Here is a 21,935-nt window from a genome sequence, read left to right as displayed (position 1 = left end):
CAGGCAGGTCTACTGTCCAGCTCCCTTAAAATCCATCTTGCAGTAATATCGGCATCTTATGCCCCAATAAAGGCTCTTTGTCTTATGTGCCTCACAGTGTTCTTCATACCTGCCCTCCATTTAGAGACCTGACTCTCATATGAGAGCTTAATGTTGTTCTTCTACAGTGTATGGAGCCTGCAGTCAAACCATTAGCAGAGCGCTCATTAAACCAACTCGCCATCAAGACCCTCTTTCTTGTAGTCATCACATCACCATGAAGAGTCAGTGAACTGTAACATCTTATGGCTGGATCACCTGATACATCCTTCCACAAGGGCAAAGGGGTGTTGAAACTACACTTTAAGTTCATCCCTAAAGTGGTCTTGGAATTGCACCTGAGCCAGTCTATTACCTTACCAGTCTTCTTCTTGAAGCCACGCCCTTTGCCCAGAGAAAAGAAGCTTCATACTCTAGATATTTTCAGAGTCTTACTTTATGACATCAACAGGACTAAGGATGGGCAGTGGGTATAATAGGTCAGGGGAGGCTCAGCCTCCCATGGCACTGCTGCGGCTGCCGGACCTCCAGTTGAGGAGTTTTGCGGGAAGTTTTTGCTCTATTATGCTCGTGCAGGTTCCAGGATAGTGAGGAGGCAGTATGTGCTATTCAGCTTCCTGAGTTCATCAGTAATCACTGATGTGATTCCTGAGTTCATCAGTAACCAGAGAGATTACTAAGCAACCCAGGAAGCTGAGTAGCAAATACTGCCTCCTCGGCAATCCTGGAACCTGCATGGGGCATATCTAAAGCTTCTTTGCGAGAGTGAGATGTTTTTCCCCAGGGCAGCTTGGGGTTTGGAGAGGGGAGATTGGCCCGGGGCTTCTCCAGCTGCCGGGGGTGGAGGTGGAACTCGGGGCTCTGGCTGCGGCGGCGGGGGCGGTCAAGGAAGGAAGGAGCGGAGCCTGGGGCTATCCTCCCCAAGGGACCAAGCCTTTCAGATTTTCTCTATGCTGCTTCTTGGACATATCCAGCACATCGAAAGGTCAAGCCATCTCATCCCAGAGAATCTCAAAGGGGATCACACTGTGTATTTCCATCTGCTATTAGTTGGCTGGTGAGCTGCTCCCTCTGAACCTCATGGCACACCTCACTAGGGCATAAGCAACATCTGTGGTCTACTTCAGAAAAGTGCTGATCTCCAAGATCTGTCTGGCAGCCATGTGAAGCAGCCCATTGGCTTTTATTATACCCTTGACGTGGCAACCAGAGCATATGCTAAGTTTTGAAAGATCTGTTCTTCAATAAGCCATTTGATTGATACTCCTTACTCGCATGTCCTGAGAGCATACTGCTTGCCAGCCACCTACAGGGGGAACCAGACTGACACATACCCAAAGGGGAAGATCAGCACTAAGAAAGGTTATGCAGATATGACTGAGTGCACGCATTTCTTGAGTAACGATGGCCAATTTTTACATAGTCACTTTTAAGAATAGAGCTGCACTTTAATGTTTCCATTAATGTATTCTTAATTACGGTAGCTAATTCCTGGCAGTCCCAAAAGTTGACTGAGTGACTGATTCATAGACATTATTTCATACTTGAACTACCTCAATAAAAATGTATTTATGTACCCTGCAGTACCTATGGTTCTTTGAGGTGTTGTAGTCAGTGTGACTACATGGCCTGCCCTCTGTCCCTGCTTTTTGAAGTCCTCAGCAACACAGGCTTTGACTTGTGAGGGAACTGAAAGAAAGTTGTGGCCACCTGGCCTTTTATGCTTTTGGTTGAGGAGATACAGACACATGCATTTACTGACACTTGCATGGTGTCAAGTATCAGAGGGTAGCCGTGTTAGTCTGGATCTGTAAAAGCAGCAAAGAATCCTGTGGCACCTTATAGACTAACAGACGTTTTGGAGCATGAGCTTTCGTGGGTGAATACCCACTTCCTCAGATGCATCTGAGGAAGTGGGTATTCACCCACGAAAGCTCATGCTCCAAAACGTCTGTTAGTCTATAAGGTGCCACAGGATTCTTTGCTGCTTTTACTGACACTAGCATTCAAAAAACTCACCCTTGTTCATGTGAGGCACGGGTGCACCTACACTGGGATCCACACTGATTACATAATCTTGAAGAACTGCAGTTACTGTGTAAGGTAAGTAACTGTTCTTTTTAGCTCTTGAAGAGGGTTTCTGTTCTGGCAGAATTGTTTACTATGGGTTGGGCTTCATTTTAAATACTGTGTTTTCTTTTTAAGTCTGAAGCCAACAATGACATGCCAGTGGAAGTACACGTCAATTCAGGTGAAGAAAGAACCATGAGGTAGAATGCGCCATCACTTCCCATCAAACAGGTAAAGGACAAGGATTGGTCACAATTGTTTCTCAGAACAGTCTGGGCAAATGAAGGCAGTGTTGTCCTGTGCTCAGAGCAGGAGATGTGGAAGTGACTAGAGTTCTATTTCTGACTTTGCTACTGACTCGCGGTATAACTGCGGGCAAGTCACATGATCACTCTAGCCTTCAGTTTCCACATACCTGGAATGAGAGTAATAACCAACCTTTTTAAAGCAGGTTAAGATCACAGGACAAAAAAAATGCTATGTAACTGAAGAGTATTACTGCTGTTTATTGTTAAAAATGTAGGTTAATCTGTGGCATGAATGAGGTTTGCATTAAACTCTGCTGCCTCTGTATTTTTATTTGATAAGATAGTAGACCTGTTTAAAATGTACATGTCATAGTTACATAGCCAGCCAATTTTTTTAAGTGCTGCTTCGAAGTTTGCAAATACAATAGAGAAATGTTTTGGGTTTGGTTTTGTCTGCAAGATTGACAGTGTGGTTGACTGATGCAGTGTGGTTGGCAGATGCTTACCTCCCAGTACACTCATCTTTACCATTTTCATCTGTGTTACACAGAAGAATGATTCTACTCTAAAAGGTGACTGTAAAAGTGATAGTGTGGGTTTGTGTTTGTTTCTCAAAGACTTCTGTATCAAATAAGCTCAGTTTACAAGCAAAATGTTTCTCCCCCACCTCAACTGCCAGCTCTGTAAACTCCATCTAGGTTTAAAAAACAGGTTGAGGTCATTGAATTTCATGAGTCATCAGCACTAACAAAGGTTCTGCAGATATGACTGAATGCACACATCTCTTGAATAACAATGCCTCATTTTTACATAATCACTTTTAAGAATAGAGCTGCACTTTAATGTTTCCATTAATGTATCATTAATTACTGTAGTTAACTCCTGACCGTTCCAAAAGTAGGCTGAGTCACTGATTCATAGACATTATTTCATAGTTTAACTGCAACAATAAATATGTATTTACCTTTTTCAAAATAGCTACATAAAATAGAAATAAACATAATAAGAAATAGGAGAAAAGGTTTGTCTTGAGTGAGAGGCATGAGGGAAAACAAAGGCAGAGGATGTGTAATTAAAATATTTTTTCATTGTGATTTAGGAAGGGTCCAAATGCTACAAAAACATGAATATTGTCTTCTATATATAAAGATGCATCTGCAAGTGTCAGATTAATCAGAAATATTACATTGTCCTTCCCTTACCACTAGATATTTTATATACAAATAGACCTATTTTCAGCTGTTTTTATTTCACCTTTTGAAAACTTACCTAAATTATTTGTTTCTAATTAAGCAAAGGGAGGGGGGAATCATACTCTTAACATTCACTTTACACATTTATGTTTTTCAAAGCTCTATTCCCAAAATCTATCAGTCCCAGTACTGGACTCACACTATGCAAATAAGTTTGAACAACATCTCTAGTGCAAGATGGTGTCTGAAGTCCTGATTTGTGAAGTGTCTCTGGTGTCCATTTTACCCTATCTATTTACTTAACTCTTTTAAACATTTAATTCTTTAAATATGTTTGAATGGTTAAAAGGGGGAAGTGCAGCCCTTGAAATACTACTCACTTTTCCATAAGTTATCTGTAGAGATGCTGCAATTAACCTTTTATAAACTGAACCACTTAAAAACCTCAGTCCTTGGCCTGAGAGAGATGGTGAAAGCTGAATTCTGTGTCTTTTGTCAGCTGTGCTGATGAATGGCTGGTGAAGCAGGGATCACTGCTTAGATAAGAGTCCATAGACTTCGCTTGAGTCGGGGCATTTTGTTAGATTTGGGTAATCCCAGTGCTGGGGATCAGTACTGTAAGCTTTTAACAAGACACATTTTTTTCTACTTACACTGCTTAGGATATATGCTTAAGTATGTCAGATTGCGCTTTTGTTTCTTCTTATTTCTTTCTCCTTTTAAGTCACTTGCAATATACTAATATTTGAATCAGGCCCACTAATGGGGAGGAGCAAAGGGGGCAATTGCCCAGGGGTCTGGGCGATTTAAAAAGGCCTGGGCCCCCCGGCCGCTGCTGCTGCAGTAGTGATGGCGGTGGCCAGGAGCCACAGGCCCTTTTAAATTACCCGGATGGGCTGCAAGGCCCGCTCTGCAGAAGCAGTGGGCTGGGGAAGTCGGTGATTGCCCCACACCTCTCCTGCAAGGAAATGTCTCCTCTCCATCTGGGCCCCAGCACCAGGCAAGTAAGGCTGGGTGAGGCCCTGGGGGTAGGACCGCTCTGTGTTCCCAAGCTTCAGTTAAAAAACAATGAGAAGTCCGGTGGCACCTTAAAGACTAAGGCCATGTCTACACTTACAGTTCTGCAGCGCTGGTAGTTACAGCTGTGTTCGTACAGCTGTGTAGGGCCAGCGCTGCAGTGTGGCCACACTGACAGCTTACCAGCGCTGTAGTGTGGCCACATTTGCAGCACTTGCAGCGCTGTTGGGAGTGGTGCATTGTGGGCAGCTATCCCACAGAGCACCTCATCCCATTTTGGCGCTGTGGCTTGTGGGAAGGGGAAGGAAGTGTGCGGGTCTTTCCGCTTCCTGTTCCAATGCCCCGTGATGTTTGCTACACATTCCGAGCAGTTTGGCGGCATTGTGAGTCTGCAGCGCGATTTCTGAGATTTTTGTTTATAAATGGAGCCTGAGCTGCTGAGGACCTTGCTGATGAATGTTGCCAGAACATCACGCATGGCAGTGGAGCTATTCCTTCAGCTGCAAAGTGACAGTGAGGAGTCAGACGATGATATTGAAACGCCTGATATTGAAACACTCAATTGCTTGTGGCAGTAACAGACGTGCTCAGCACCGTGGAACGGCGCCTTTGGGCTCGGGAAACCAGCACTCAGTGGTGGGATCACATCGTCCTGCAAGCATGGGATGACGAGCAGTGGCTGCAGAACTTTCGGATGAGAAAAGCCACTTTCATGGGACTGTGTGCTGAGCTCGCCCCTACCCTGCGGCGCAGGGACACGAGATTGAGAGCTGCCCTGCCAGTGGAGAAGCGGGTGGCTATTGCAATCTGGAAGCTGGCAACTCCAGACAGCTACCGATCGGTGGCGAACCAGTTTGGAGTGGGAAAGTCCACCGTTGGAATGGTGCTGATGCAAGTTTGCACAGCCATTAATCGCACCCTGCTAAGAAGAACTGTGACTCTTGGGAAAGTGCAGGACATTGTGGATGGCTTTGCACAAATGGGTGTCCCTAAGTGTGGAGGGGCAATAGATGGGACGCATATTCCTATTCTGTCCCCACTCCACCTCGCATCAGAGTACGTTAATCGCAAGGGGTATTTCTCCATGGTTCTGCAAGCGCTTGTGGATCACCGTGGGCATTTCACTGACATTTACTCAGGATGGCCTGGAAAGGTGCATGATGCACGCATCTTTCGGAACAGTGCCCTGTTCAGGAAGCTGAGGGCCGGGACTTTTTTCCCAGACCGCAAGATCACAGTAGGGGACGTCGAAATGCCCACTGTGATCCTTAGAGACCCCGCTTACCCCTTAATGCCTTGGCTCATGAAACCGTATACAGGGAAGCTTGACAGGAGCAAGGACCGGTTCAACTACAGGCTGAGCTGGTGCAGAATGACTGTGGAGTGTGCTTTTGGGCGTTTGAAAGGCCGCTGGAGGTATCTTTATGGGAAGCTAGATTTGGGGGAAAGCAGCATCTCCGCTATTATATCCGCGTGCTGTACCCTCCATAATATTTGTGAAGGGAAGGGTGAAAGATTCAGTGAGGAATGGACCACCGAAGTTCGATGCCTAGAGGATGAATTTGCACAGCCAGAGAGCAGGGCTACTAGAGAGGCCCAGGAAAGGGCTTCAAGGATTAGGGATGCCTTAAGGGAGCAATTTGATGCTGAGAGCCAATAGTAATGTTTGGTGCCTTTGCTGTGCTCCTTTCTACCTTGGGGTACAATATTTACCACTTCCTGCAATAATAAAACGTATTGTAAAAGCCATAAAATCCTTTATTCAAAGTACAGTACATAAAAGGCCAGGGGGGTTAGGGTGGTTGACTGTACATTCAGAGGTTTGAATATGTCCTGTTTGGATTACTGTTCAATGTCTGCTGCACTTCAGGATTACTATGCTGCAGAGTAATGGGGGTGGAGTGCACAGGGTAAGAATTGTAGTTATCAGGGCTAGGTGATCGTACAGGTGTTGGGGGCAGCTGGGGGTAATAAGAAACTGGCTGCTGGAGAAAGGTGTTTTGTGCAAATACTGGGGAACAAGAAAGAGAGCCTTGGGCGGGCTGTGGGTTACCACAGTACAGATCTGCCTGGATGGCTACGAGAGACTTGAAAAAGTCAGTTTGGCGAACCAGGAGGCTTATTAGGTGCTTTGAGGTTTTTTTGGTAGCCAATTCCTTTCTCCTGCTTTCTGTTTGCCTCCACTCATACATTTTCTCTCTCCATTCCTGCGTCTTCCTACTTTCTCTGTTGTAGTGAATCATAACTGCTTTGATCAATTCTTCTTTTGATTTTCGTGGATTTTTTCTCAAGTTCTGCAAGCGACGTGAGGCCGGTGATCCGGCTGCATTAGTCAAGGTCACTAAAAAAAACATAGATAGAAACATGTAATACACAGAGGCTACGTTGTTTATTATCACACAGTGAAGGAGTTTTTAGACTTTTTGTAGCATCCTTCCCACATACCTAACATAACACAGAGAGGCCAGGGAAGCGAAGGCATGGCGAGCAATGGGGTGAGTGTTTCTGCCCTGACTGCACCTGGGAGGGGGAATTGACCGATGGGTCACTGGGGTTTATCTGCACTGGGTACAGGAGGTAGCTGGTGTCCTGCACAGGGGACAGTAGTGAACAGGAAGGTGGTGAGCTGCTGGCGGGGCGGGGGGGCGGTCCGCGTAAATGCCAGCCTGCTGGTGGGGGGGGGAAACGCACTGCGGGGCTGGCTGCCTGCTGGAAAGGAGGGGGGGGGAAACTGTAGCTCACCGCGGGGCTGGCTGCCTGCTGGAAAGGGGGGGTGGAGACCGGAGCACGCCGCGGGGCTGGCTGCCTGCTGGAAGGGGGAGTGGAGACCGTAGCTCACCGCGGGGCTGGCTGCCTGCTGGAAAGGGGAGGTGGAGACCGTAGCTCACCGCGGGGCTGGCTGCGTGCTGGAAAGGGGGGGTGGAGACCGTAGCTCACCGCGGGGCTGGCTGCCTGCTGGAAAGGCGGGGTGGAGACCGGAGCACACCGCAGGGCTGGCTACGTGCTGGAAGGGGTGGGGAGACCGGAACGCACCGCGGGGCTGGTGGGGGGGGAACGCGAACCTGGCGCCCTGCACTCAAGTATCCCTAAATTCTTAACAGGGTTTCCTACTGCCAGATATATCACTGCTGCGTGTTACCTGGGAAGAGAGGGAGGGTCTTCTACAGCAATGTGGATTCCGCCCTGGCCCCTATGCAGCTTGCCTGTGTGCAGCCATGGTCCCCCCACCCCTCGCTGCACAGTGGATCGGACGAGTTAGCCTGACCGGGACAAGGACCATGGTGGCTCTCCCTATAAACTTGCGCAAGCACATTGCCCACGCTCTGGCTGCAACTTTTCAAGAGATTACCGAGGCAGATTACAGAGACGTGATAGAGCAAATCAATGGGCTATTCCACGTTTAGGCATGCATACGGGCAGCCATAACCCAAACTCTCCTCTCCCAAAACATAAAAATCTGCTTACCCCAGCACGCTCCTCAGTTTCTTCCTCACCAGCAACTTCCAGCTGCTGCGACTGGCTAGCCTCCTCCTGGCTTGAGAAGAGCTCCTGGCTGCATGCCTACTAGGACTCCGGGGTGTCTCCCTCCACGCCAGTAGCCTCACTGTCGGCTTCCTCTACACCCTCCCCCACTTCTCCCTGCTCTGAACTCTCCATCGTGCTCCTAGGATTGGCAGTGGGGTCACACCCAAGTATGGCATCCAGCTCCTTGTAAAAACGGCAGGTTGTGGGGGCAGCTCCTGAGCGGCGATTTCCCTCACGGGCTTTGCAGTAAGCACTCCTCAGCTCTTTTATTTTGACCCTGCACTGCAACGCGTCCCGTTCATGGCCCCTTCTCAGCAAGGACTGTGATATCTGCCCATTGGTATCATAATTTCTCCGGCTGGAGCGCAGCTGTGCTTGCACAGTCTCCTCTCCCCAAACACTGATGAGGTCCTGCAGCTCGGAACTGTTCCATGCTGGGGCTTGTCTGGGGCGTGGAGGCATGGTCGCTGATTGATTGAATGATTGATTGCACTCCACACCTGGCTGAGCAAACAGGAAGGGGATTTTTAAAATTCCCGGGGCATTTAAAGGTGGGGTCAGCTGAGCCCAGGGCAGTGGAGTGTGCATGGTTACCAGAGAGGCTTATAAGGTATGCTGGGATACCTCCTTATACCCCAGAGGTCAATAAAAGCGCTGGTAGGCGTCCACACTTGCTGACCAGCGCTGGATCACCAGCGCTGGAATCCCTACACCCGAGGCTCGACCGGGTGTACAGCCAGCGCTGCAACCAGGGAGTTGCAGCGCTGGCCGTGCTTTGCAAGTGTGGCCACATCCTAAGTTGCAGCGCTGTAACCCCCTCTCCAGCGCTGCAACTCTCTAGTGTAGCCATGGCCTAACAGATTTATTTGAGCATAAGCTTTTGTGTGTAAAAACCCCGTTTCTTCTAATGCATGGAGTGAAAGTTACAGATGCAGACATTATATAGTGACACATGAAGAGAAGGGAGTAGGAAGCATCAGTTGTTCTGTCCCCTAGGACTGTACTGGGAGAGGGGATCCCTGCTCTGTGCTGGCTCAGCAGGGCCAGTGAGTGCAGCCAGGGGGAAAGGCATGGGGGAGTGGGTCTGTGGGAATGTGGGCTGGGCTGTGAGGGGGTAGGGGAGGTGTGTGTGTTTTGGAGTGCTAGGCACTGGGGGGAGTGCTGGGCAGGAGGTGGCCTGTGTGTGTTGGGGCGCTAGGCAGTGTGGGATCTGTGTGGAGTGCTGTGTAGCTGTAGTGGTGGGGCTGTGGGGAAGGGATTTGGGTCATGCAGGGTTGGGGAGATCTGTGTGTGTCGGGGCACTAGGCAGTTGCGGTGGGGCTGTGGGTGGGGGGAGTGCTGGGCAGGGATGGCGGTGTGCAGGGCTGTGAGTGGGGGAGGCTGGGCATAGGGGGTTGGCAGGCGTTGGGTGGGGGGCTGTGTGGCACGGCATGGGCCCGGCCCAGAGGGGAAGGGGCATGCTGGCAGCACTGGGCTGGGGGGCCAGTGGGTGTCTGGTGGCTGCCAGTCTGTAAACTGTACTCTCGCGTGTGGCTGGACAGAGTGGGGCTGCTCCATCCATGTCATGCCTCATTACCCCTGGCCAGCCCCTTGCTCTGGATATTGACCTCCCCACACCGTACTCCATTGCCCCCGTGAGGGCCCACAAATATGTTTGGCACCGGGCCCACAAAAGGTTCATCCGGCCCTGGCTCCCAGGCACGCGCGGGGTGGTACTGGTAGTTGTGAGGCAGCCAGGCGGGCACATCCCTTTCTAGGGGACCCATTGACTGTTCTGCCTTGGGGCCTGGAATTGTTGTCCACAGGCCTGAGCAAAATCCTGCCCTTGCTCATCTGAACTTGCTATAGGATAGGTCTGTGGGTTATACTGTTAGGACAGAATGACTTTGCAGTGATGCTGTTGAGACCCCCTTTAGAAATGTTGCCAAAATGGTGGGTTCTGGGAAGAGCCTGGCTGCCCCAAAGGCACCCCCAAATCCCACAATCTCACTTCCCCTAGGCAGCAGGCAATGCTAGTGTGGAGGAAGTGGACAGAGGCAAAAAGTGGATAGTCAGCAGCCTGGTTAGACAGGAGAGAAGCGGTGGGATTGCAGGAGGGGGCAGGGCTGGGAGAGGACAGCATGGGGGCTGGGAGGAGCTGTGCAGTGGGCTTGGGCTGAGACAGGGAAGGGGTAGTGGGGGCCTGGAGAAGGGGAACCAGGGGGTAGTGATGGATCCCAAAATTAATGTTTACTATTGGTTCTTCATCTATCTAATTTTGTTAATGTTAGTGCAGTTACTCTGGGTATGTCTGCACTCCCCGCTGGATCGGTGGGTAGTGATTGATCTATTGGGGATCGATGTATCGCGTCTCATCTAGATGTGATACATCGGTCCCCAAACGCACTCCCTATCGACTCCGGAACTCAACCAGGGCGAGAGGCAGAAGCGGAGTTGACAGGGGAGTGGCGGCCATTGGTCACGCACCGCGAGGACACGAGGTCAGTCAATCTAAGATACGCAACTTCAGCTACTTAGATCGATTTCCACCCCCTCCCCTCCCGCCCAGTGTAGACCAGGCCTCTGGATTTATACCAGTGTAGATCAGATTAGAATCAGGCCCTGTATATTTAACAGGTGTGAAAAATTGTTCAGTGGTAAAAGATATTGGTTACTCGAATTCAAGTTGGGGATGTATTGTTGGGGAGTGTTCTCCCCACTTCCCGTGTTCCCCAACCACAACATTCCCCAGCCAGAGGAGCAAAATTCTCTGTGGCTTATGTGATAGTCATAGTATGAGCTCATTGCAGCAGGGTTTTGCTGTTTGGTTTGTACAGCACCTAGCACAATGCATTCTACTATAATAGTAATAAGTAAATCACTGCACTGCAAAGATATCTATCTTTATCAGCATGTGCCTTGAGCAATTGCTGATTAAATTGCAAACCAAAATAAGTATGTTTTTAATCGCAAATTAGCAGTGGCAAAAAATAAGCCTATGATATTAATTTTATTTCCTCCCTTTCTTTGGACACAGGTGCATAGAAGATTTAGACAAGATCAACAGTTTTCTGTATATAGAGGGAGAGAGAGAGGGGAAGATGACTGAAGAAGCTGTTTTGATTACAAGTATAGTTAACCTGTGTTCTGCCTCAGGAAGGACTATCTGGTACTCTGGTATGGATTCTCTGTGAATGGACACTGCCTAGGATTTGTCAGCTGGAAACTTTTAGGCCTCAGTCCTGCAACAGCATCCAGAGAGCTTTAAGGTTCTGCCCATGCAGAGCCTACTGGAGGATCAGCACCGCAAGCAGCAAGTCTCAAAATTCTTCAATCTCTAGTTACTATTTATATGCATAATTAAAATTAAAATTCAGTAAATTTGTCCTGCTTTTTTTCCTTTCTTTTCTCACATTCTTTAAATGAACTTTAATTTTATCTGATATTTGCACCATTTCTAAAGGGGAGTAAAGTAGAATGATTCTCAGGGCCAGCGAACAATGTTAATTTTTTTAAACTGAGGAGGGGGGAAAGCATAAGTAGCATGTCAGTAGTGTAGCATTGGTTAACAGATTATCAATGAAAACAATTACAATGACCCTCTGTTTTGTCTGAGTCTTCCCCCTTTTTTATACAAATCTTCTGCCTCATCTGTTCCAGTGGGAGGTATATAATGGAGCAGCTGTGAGTTCCTTTCTAGTAGATGGATGGGAATGGAGTTGTTATGTTTGTTCCTTCTTTTGCTTGAATGCACAGCTCAGTGAGGATCGGAATGTTGTGTTGGTGGGAACCAGCTATAGCATAACCGATGACTGTTTCCTTATTCTCAGCCAGGCGGAGAAGAGACTGTGGAACAAAGGGATTTCAAAAGGATTTTCAAGATTTCTAAATGGTTCTGTGCACAGTAGATACCCTTTTCATTATTTGCTGCCACATACATTAATCATATCCAGAGTGAGAGATTCTTTGAAGATTAATGAAATGTCAGTAGCTCACAGCATTTAGCCTTTGTTAGTGAGACTTTAATACTTGCAAATTAACCCAAACAGGTATATGTAAAATACCCTACCAGTGCTTGGCATGCTATATAATATCCTAAAAAGATCAGGCAAGAAGATAAAAGCAAATTGGATCAAAAAAATATTCAGCTACTACCTGGCAAATGTTCTTGCTGCATTTATTCCATGGATTATGAAAAAAAAACAAATTTTGCAATACAAATATTAGCTTGGGGGGGGGATTTTAATCAGGGCCGCCTCTACAGCTCAGCCAGAGTGGGTATGGTTACCTAGAATCATGTCCCAGCAAAACGTTCCACACACGTTTGAGCAATTGATGCTGGATTGGGTGGTTGTGCCAATTCACTGAGGGATGCGGAACCCCTTTTTTAGCATGAAACTGCACAACAGTCTTTGGTTTTATCCGGCTATAGAGTACTGAAATAGTGTTTCTAATGTTAGCATATTTAAAAAAATAAAATAAAAAACTCAGGCCAAGCCAACGGAATTCTTCCACCAACCTAGCAGCTGCCTCTCAGGGAGGTGGATTACCTACACCGATGGGAGAACCCCTCCGGTTGGGATAGGTAGTTGTGCCCCTGTAGAGTTTCAAGTGTAGACAAGCCCTCAGTGTACTCTCTCTTCCATCACATAAGTATAACAAAACACTCACTGTTTTTTGTTCTGGTGCACACCACTCCAGTACAAATACAAATTGCTGCTTCTCTGGTTCAGGAGAATAACATCTTGTATGTGTAGTTTTCTCCCAGAGAAAACAGTTAGTTCTGGTTCAGTTAATTAGAAAAGCAGCTTTAGGTGCATAAATCTTCTTCAGTAGTGTAAGGCATACAGTATAGAATACCTTTGTTCTTGGTGCAGAATGTAAAACTAATACTATGTGTATTGTTACATTATTTTAAAACAACATCCAGACGATTCAGAGATTTTGAATCAGTATTTGAAGAATACAGTGGTTTGAAGAATCCATAACTGTAGGATTTGTAGAGTACCCAAATCCCCAAAGAAGCTTGAAACTAACATTGCCAGAATGTATTTTCCTACATCTCCCATATTCTGATTTGTTTCTGTAACTTACCAAATGTCTTGTGTTCAGCACAGTTCAAGTGTGTAGGTTGTGGAGGGTTTAAGCTACTGCCCCTAGCAGTTTCTGCTTGTTGGCCATTGGCCTGATTTTTCAGAGGTGCATAATTTGCTTTTAAGTTAATTTGTGAGTGCTTGACCCCTGGTAGAATTGGGCCATTCCAGATCTTTCTTTAAAGCCATCACTGCAATTTTGTATTTAGACTGTTTATATTCAAAGACACACAGCCTATTTTACCAATCTGGCTGTCTCAGTGGTAAAATAAATGTGGTGCCTTGGCGTAGTCTGTTCATTGATAGGAACAGAAAATGAAGACGATTAACACCAGGACTTAGTTGCTCAGATATCACAGAGATGAATGCAGTATAGATGCGTGGATAGACTGATAAACAATAAAGTCTTAGCGGCATGGAAATTACTGTGGTTTAAATGTCTCTTTCTGGATGTAATTAATGAAAGGTTGCAAAAAGAACAACAGAAGGAACGGTTGTGAAAATTAACAACCGTAAATATCTCCACAATCAAGATGCAGGTACCTAAGTTAAAAATGTAGCTTTCCTTGCAGCAGTGAAGGAACTACAGTGTCAAGGAGGGAAACCAGAGATGCTGCAGATGAACAGGGACCACCATGTGGATGGCCCTCTGCAACCTACAGATTTTGGGGTATCGGTGTTGTGATTCTGACTCCTTTTTTCCATTGGAGGGAGGGACAGATAGACTTGTGCATGGCAGAAGCTTTCAAGGGTAATTTTTGTAGGTATTCCTATGCAATAGAGATGAGCTAGACTTAAGTTACAAAGATTTGAAAATTTAGCCATTGTGTTTGTACAGTAACTTTAATTTTGAGTATCTGTGGGCATTACCATGGTGGCTTCGTGTTATGACCTGTTACATTGATAACGAGTAAGTGAATTGCCTGAAATGTGCATCCAGATTTGTTAACTTGAAATACCTTCATTCAGCTGCAGAGCTCAACATCTGCTTCTGCGAAGAATTTATCATCCTAGCCTTCCGAGAAAATTAACCACATCTGCCACTCTCTCTTGGGACAGACATCTGGACCCGTACGCTAGATACCGGCTTGTTAATGTAATGCCTTCCTTCTCTATATTCAGTCCATTCACAGGGAAGAGGTCTGAACAAAGATGGATAGGGTTTGGAGGATTGTAGAGACACCCCCTTCACATCAACCAGCAGCATAAGGTGGGGTGGAGAAGAGACAGAAAGTTCTTTCTCTTTCATCAGCTGGGTGATGGAGCAGCCAACTTATTAGGTGATGTGAAAGATGCAAGTTGCAATGGAGAAGTTGTAGGAACAGCACCCTCCCCCTTTTCAACTGTTTTTTTGTTTTTTGTTTTAAAAGGAAATGCTGTAATAAAGCTAGCCAGTGTATTCACTCAGAAGGCAAGAAAATAAAGTTTCCTATTTTTCCTCTGGGTTGAGTTTACAAATTGATTTTACGTAAATTTAGCAACTTGAAACCTCACTTCCTTTTATAACAAAGCCACTGAAGGAGCATTTCCTTCTTCATACAGCATAGCTCTATGCAACCTGCACTTGCCAGTTTATGCCATGAGTCAGAAAAGTAAACTTGGTTCAGAACATTTGTACTTTTGCTACAAAGAGTTGTAACTTAACACAGTGCAGAAGATTCTTCCTTAATGGTGCCTGCTTAGTGTCCAGGCTGAATTTGGCACAGTGTTTTTGTTCCGGATTGTTTTGTTTTATTAAAATCATTGTTTGCAAATGGCTTGAACTAAAACTGTCTAGTAAAAGCAATGAAGCTGTCCTAAAGCAGTGTGATTACCATCATGTACCAGACTTGACACACTTTCCATATCCTGCTGAAGACGTGAACTAGCTCCAGGCCCCCTCAGTGAGTCATTAAGATCTCTGGAGGGAATGCCCTGCTCACGCAGTACTCCCTGCTATCGAGTTCAGACAGGCATATTGCTCAACAGTATTGTGTGCACACTAAAGAAAATGAAGAAGACACACAACTTGAATAGTTATTGAAGAATCCTGTTCTAGTATTAACTGTGGCAAATGGATTATTACAAGTGTCTGTGGTTAGTTGCCAGGTTACTGATAAAATGGTATGTTGTACATTGTCCCTCCTTGGGTCCTCTCCATTTGCATCTAACAATAACAAGATGCTGCTTGGCTGTCATCCATCTCTTTGCCAACTGAATTCTAAAGGAGCTGGAGCCAAATCATACACAGTCTTTGGCTGCCTACTAATTTAAGAGCTCTTTCAGCACCCAGCCTCCGTAAGGATATGTCCACGGGGGCATACAGATGTTGGCTGTACATTAACCTTCATGGCGTGAGATCAGTACAATCTGTCCTTAGAGCAAGATGCATAGATGCTAAAGTCAGCACTTGTGTTTTGGCCATGAAGCATTTTCCAGGAATGAATAGTAAAGGGGAAAAAAATCTTAGCTAGTGAAAAAGAGGTGAATTGTAATGGCATATATAGGTTTTCTTTTTCCACTAGCAATACTTTTCTTCTAGAGGCTGTTTCTCAAAGGCTGGATAAGTAAAAGGTGCTTCTTAGCATGTGTTGTATGTATTCTATGCCTGTTTCTAAAGTGTAAAATGGGAGTCCCTACTAGCCTACCAGAGGGTTTTTTGGATAGACTAATTGAAGAATTTTGAGACTCTTAGGTGCAAGGTGCTCTAGAAATGTAAAGTATTACAATATTAACGTAGCTCACAGTCAGCTCATGGCTAGCCAATCAATAGCTCAAAATACTACTGAGGCAGGAAGGCAAAGAGCAAATTATTTTAGTTCTGTATTGGGCAAGCTAAGAAAGTAATAAAAATATGCAGAGATCTTACATAAACCCCCCGTCTCTTGTATTAATCATGCTTTGCACTTTCATCTGAGAAACTGAGTGCTCTGTTAGCATTAATAGATTCATAGTTCTCTTAGGAGATAGGAAAGTGTAAAGTAGCAATATTAATGATAATTCTGTAGGATTTACCTTTTGTGGATGGGCCCCTGCCTGTCTTTCCCAGTGGCATTTGAAGGGGAGGGATAACATGTAATTACAGTTTGTTTCTGTCGTAACAGTGAGTGTAAAACCAAACCTATTCCCAAAGCTTTCTGACTAGAGCTCTGGTTTTGGTTCCGGTTTCCACCGTAATGAAGGCACCTTTTCAGAAACTAACTACTTTAAGGAGGCTGGGAATAGCTACCGGACACACCTGAATGAACCAAACAGCTAGGCTAATAAATAGCTGAGGAGAGAGCCTAGAAGTGTGAGGAAGTGGGATGGGAACTTCTGAAAGGACAGAGGTACTTAGCCCATACTTACTAAAAGCAGTTAAGACCAGAAATTTGGAGATTTTATGCAAAACAGGGCATTTTATCATTTCCATATTTAATTATTCATTTCCTCCTTTGCACAAGCTTGCTTTCCCAGTTTCCATTTTCCCCTCCTTCCGTTTCTGGCTGGGTTCCCCTTCCCTGATTTTGAGTTTGTCAGTGTCCCCATCTGTCCTTGGGAAAGGGAAACCTATATCCCCTGTGGCTTCTCTTTCCCCTTATTACTAGCTCCTCTCATCTTCCCCCTTTTTCATGGTTCCTCCCCTACACATTTCGTCAAGTCCCCTCTCCCCGACCCTTCCTGGTGTTGATAACTATTGCAATTTTATCATGAGTGCTGTGAGATATGGTGTTTTTTCTTAAAATCCCCGTGCCTGCATGCAACTGATTGCATGAGCCTCGCTTTCTTTCTTTCTTTCTTTCTTAGCTAATATTCTAGCCCTCATGGTTGTGGAGAAAAGCCTGAAATGTCACCCAAATGAATGCTGATGGCTCAGAAGACAAACAGAAATAACACAGATTTCATTATTTTGAAGCTGTTCTCATAGGGGAGTATGATTAATAATTTTTGAACACGTGGGAGTGGGAATGGCAACTGCCCCTCACAACAAGTGGTCTGCTCATAAAGACACTAGAGCGCAGCCTGCAACCTGCCCGATAGCCACAGTCGTCTGACTGGAGTGACTGCCTCCCTGGCACTACTCTGTCCACACTGCCCAGTACTCTGGCTAGATTTCTGTGGAGGTATGTGGATTAGGGGCTGTGCTACAGGCAAAGTCTCTATGGTTAGAGTCTTGGTGTACGTCTACACTACGAAATTAGGTTGATTTAATAGACCATTCTTTAGAAATCGATTTGATACAGTGGATTGTGTGTGTCCCCACTAAGTGCATTAAATCGGCGGTGTGCGTCCGCAATACCGAGGCTAGCGTCGACTTTCGGAGCATTGCACTGTGGTAGCTATCCCACCGTTCCTGCAGTCTCAGCCACCCATTGGAATTCTGGCTCCCAATGCCTGATGGGGCAAAAACATTGTCACGGGTGGTTCTGGGTACATGTCATCAGGCCCCCCTCCCTCCGTGAGAGCAATGGCAAAAGTTTGTTTCTCACCCTTTTTCCTGGGTTACCTATGCAGACAAAACCAGGCATGCCTGGCCTAGCCAGGAGATTGAGTGGCTTTGGGTTGTCCCCTGCAACTGACTCCAAGAGCCTGCAAACTGCCAAGCTCCAGGCCAGAGAGGAGGAGGAGGAGGAGAGGCCTAACTGCCTGCCCTGCCCCCTCAGCACCTGTGCAGCCAGGTGTCTAAGGCCCAGGAAGTGGTCTGGGGATGCCTGCAAGCAGTTTGATTAGAGTAAGCCCCACAGCCTCACTCTTACACAGAGACTTAGTGCTTCACGAGCCATCTGTCTTCTATCCTTGCTTTGATCCCCCCAACTCCCAATCCCATCACTGGAGTCCTTTATCCGCAGCCCTGGGGCTTACTGACTGCAAGCTGCCCTGCATGTGTACTCTTAAAACAGGTTTTGGGAGCGGAGCACTCGCTAGCTACCTCCGGGTGAGTGTTGGAAATCAGCCCTTGCATAAAGGGGATCTGTTTAGGGGAGATGTTTGAGGTTGTGACGTTGTAGTTGCAGGTATCCCTGGTATCAGTCTATTGCTGCTGTTGGATTTATTATCTAGCCTTTTTTTCTAGTTTCTAATTTTCAGTTGACCTACTTTTGCCAGTTTAAAGAAAGTCATGTAGGGTGAAGTACGCACTTCCTGGGTGTCACTACGCATTTGTATGTTGGCTGCTCAGACTGTAACCATTGCTCCTATGTGGATGGGTTACTCTGAGTTTCCTGGTAAGATTTCCTGAGATGACTGAAGCCTGCACTGAGGGAGTAAAAATTGTTTCCCCTGGGTACAGGCAATGCACATTCTTAATCTGGTTCCTGACTGAACAGCCTTCGTCAGGTTCCAGTGGACCCATGTTTCCTATTTAAGATGTGAAGATTCTTGCCCAGATGCTGATGTCCTTGCAAGTGGGTGGAGTCCCCATCAGGGCGGCATTAGGAACAAATGGAGAACCAGCCTGAGGTCAGGCAACTTGCCCAAGGTCATGCAGCCAGTCTGTGGTAGCGCCATGAATAGAACCCGTTTGTTCTGGTTCCCAGTCTGTTTCTGTAACCATGTAATCCTTCAGGGAAGGAGGCCATAGAGTTGTTTCTTCCAGACATTTCTTCTGAATTTTGGCCAATGGGGAGGTGGAATAACAGCCAAGTTCCCTATCCTCTAAGACACTGGTCCCAGAATAAGAGGTCAGTTCGGGGTGCTTTACAAAGAAAATAAATGGAAAAAAATAAGGTGCAGGGGGAGAAATAATAGACATTAGAGAAAACCAAAGAAAAATCGTGGAGTGGAAGATGGAAGAAGGGAGGAATGTAAAGCAAGGCCAAAAATGGACAACTTTAAGTTTAGTGCCTTTTATTCATGTTTTGCAATTTTACTGTGTTTTCATGACCGCCACTTCTGTTGACTACCTCCCTCTGCCTTCTCTTCCCCATCCCCCACTGCCCCGCTCAACAGCGCTGTCAGAGTCAACCGCAGACTTCCTTTGAGGCTGAAGATTGGACCATGCACTTTGTGGGGACTTCAGCCTTTAAGAAAGCAGGTTACTCATCACACTCTAGCAGCCTTTACTGAAACTTGGCACTTTTTAGGGTTATAGTGTAGGGGAGAGGACCATTTCCCCAGATGCTGCATGTGGAGAGGAAAGGAGACTGTGCACCGCCTTTCAGGCAGCCGGTTGGAAATCTGCTAAAAAGTTAATATCTGCAGCAACTGTGCTAACTTTATGCAGCCTCCTTCAGGCTTTGCTGTCACTGAGCTGGAGAAAATGACAGTTTTGACAGGAGACACTACAAAAGCATAGGGCCTCTACAGTAAAACCCTGTGCTTCCAGCGGATGTGGGCTTGTGTTTTTCTTTCTTTTTCTTTTTTTTTAATAGCAAGTAGGGGAGGTTGAACGCTTGTTTGTGGTCTCAGGGGGCAGGGTTTGCCTTCCCACAGCAGTCTGGGGAAAATTGGGAGGAAAACCTAGTGGAGTTTTTCTCTTCTTCTCAGATAGATATTTTTTCTGCAAGAAGCTGGCAGTTCTCCTCCATGCCTATAATGTATATTTATAATGAATGTGAGAACTTGATCTAGCTTTAACATTGTAAGATGAAGCTCAAAGGAACACTCTTGAACATTCTGTTGCATGGTATAGGGGGAATTCTCCCCCGTCCCTTTCTTGGCAAAACCTCTTAAAATGAGATGCAGTTTTTAGATTCATTAGGAAGCTGAACCTTTTGTTGAACTCCCCCACAAAAGAGCTGCTTTATTCTTCTAGAACGGGAACTGATTTGATCTGCCTTAAAATATTTCCTTATCATCATAGAAAAAGAAGGAGTAATGCTGACTAGGCTGTAGTACCAGTTCTCTCACACTTATGCCCATGCAACCCCATTGCCTTTGTTCTCGTTATAGTCTAACAAGCATAAAAAACTGGATCTATGTTATTGAATACTAAAGTAGACCTACTGAGCCATATTTTGCTAATAGGATAATTCCAGCCTGGATTGACAAAGCATCTCTTTAGAGAGAGTGCACCAGATGATTTGCAGAATGTATGTTTGAAGATTACAGCTGAGTTGCGTAATAACTTTTGTGCCAGCCACAGCAAAGGAAAGCATTTCCTGCTGAACTCAGAGTTGCCAGGACATAATGTTCACATTAAGGCTGAATCAGTGAATACAGGTTGTGAATAAACCCTTGTAGTAACAAAGCAGTCAGGAACAGATAAAAGGTGTATTGGGAGCTCTGGCTAAGACTTTCCAAAATAACTAGTGACTTTGGGTGCCCAACATTAGACACCTCCAAGGATCTTAATTTTTCAGGATGAGCTGAGCTCCCATCACCTGAAAAGGTGACTCAGGTTGGAAACACAAAGACACAGGCACCCAGAATCACTAGTAGCTTTTGAAAATCTCAGGCTTTGTTATTACAGATTCCTGTGTTTCACCTGAAATTGATTTATTGGGTGGTTAAAATCTGTTGGAAGTGATGTATCGGTATAGATTTTTTGGAAAATACTGTTACACTGAGGTTTGGGCAATCACACCACCTCATGAAGTTGCTGGGCATGATGGGCACCATCCATTCAGGCTAAATGAGGGAACATTTAAATGCCTCTTTGTTTAGTGATGGCTGAAAAAATGGAAACTCACTGCCCAAGAACTAGCCTGCATGCAAGCTTGGGCAGAGGCTGGGCTACGCGGTCCAAAGAGTTTCCTGGGGGTCTGACAACTAATGCAGGGGTGGGGAATTGATTTAGTTGCTGTTGCGTGTGAGAAGCAAGAGAAACACCACAGAAGCATACAAAGAAGGAAGCAAGAAATTCTGATGGACAGAGAAGCACTTGTGAATTGTGAGGAAAGACATTTACCTCCTGCTCTTTGATACCTACTGTTTTCAGGGATACAAGACTTCATGTACAGTCCTTGTAAATAAGTAGGATTGCCTCAAAGAAATACCTAACTCCATCATCTGTTATTCCTAACAGAAACAACTGGCCAGACCCTGACTATTGGCAGCTAGGGTCAAAAGGGGCAGCAATATTTAGACTGCAAAGGCTTAATGCTTTGCTTCTCCCTGTATCTTAACTTCAACCCAACCAGCTATTAATTTCACAATATTTTTAATCCCTGTCAGTGGTGAGTCAGGAACAGTGATAGCTAAAGCCTTTTATTTTGCAGTTATCCTTACTTGGTGCCAATTCTTTGCCCTGATGATGTGGTTTTAGACCTTCCTAGTTGGTTGCATATTGGACCTACAGACCTAAAATCCATCTACTGAAGTTGTGCAAAGATCTGTAAATACTGTTGGACATAATACTCTTCTCTGTCCAGTTTGAAATGGGACATACTAAATATATTATCTAGTGGAATTGGACAGTACTTGCACTATGTGGTACATATGTGTACATAATTCTTTACAGGGAGTTGCAGTGAGCTTTTATTTAGAGCTACAATAATAGGGTAACTTATTTAAGCAGAAAAATATTGCAAATAAAATACATAAATCCATGGCATCAACTGAAATGAATAGGCATTTCTGAGGAGCTGGTGGGGCGTCCATGTATCTCAGTTGCCTCGTATGTGCCTGACTGTGAAACTGCAACTCTTTTTGAAATTAGTAGGACTTTTGTTTGCCCAGCAACAGCAAAATCCTACCTCGTGCACATTTACCGGTTATGCATATGTAACACATTCAACATGCCATGGGGGTATAAAAGTGATGGAAATGGGGAAGACCATAGGTGCTGAGGATGCTGCAGCACCCCCTGGCTTGAAGTGGTTTCCACCATACACAGGATTTACAGTTTGTCAGTGGCTCTCAGCACCCCCACT

The 21,935-nt window shown here is 45.8% G+C and overlaps 1 protein-coding gene across 2 annotated transcripts in view; it reads left to right on the top strand.

Annotated features, from left to right (window-relative positions):
• APOO (apolipoprotein O) overlaps positions 1-21,935 on the top strand; it is a 98,496-nt gene that overhangs the window by 70,370 nt on the left and 6,191 nt on the right. Inside the window, exons 8-9 of one of the 2 annotated variants that reach the window (XM_030575015.1) lie at positions 2,245-2,340; positions 11,109-11,456. In XM_030575015.1, coding sequence (XP_030430875.1) covers positions 2,245-2,313 — 69 coding nt within the window. In that variant the 3' untranslated portion in view covers positions 2,314-2,340; positions 11,109-11,456. Of the gene's footprint in view, positions 1-2,244; positions 2,341-11,108; positions 11,457-21,935 lie in introns of those variants that run through there. The other variant, XM_030575024.1, reaches the window with a different exon arrangement.

This window comes from Gopherus evgoodei, chromosome 1 (assembly GCF_007399415.2).
Source record: "Gopherus evgoodei ecotype Sinaloan lineage chromosome 1, rGopEvg1_v1.p, whole genome shotgun sequence".
Lineage (NCBI taxonomy): Eukaryota > Metazoa > Chordata > Testudines > Testudinidae > Gopherus > Gopherus evgoodei.
This window is presented reverse-complemented; position numbering and strand designations above follow the sequence as displayed.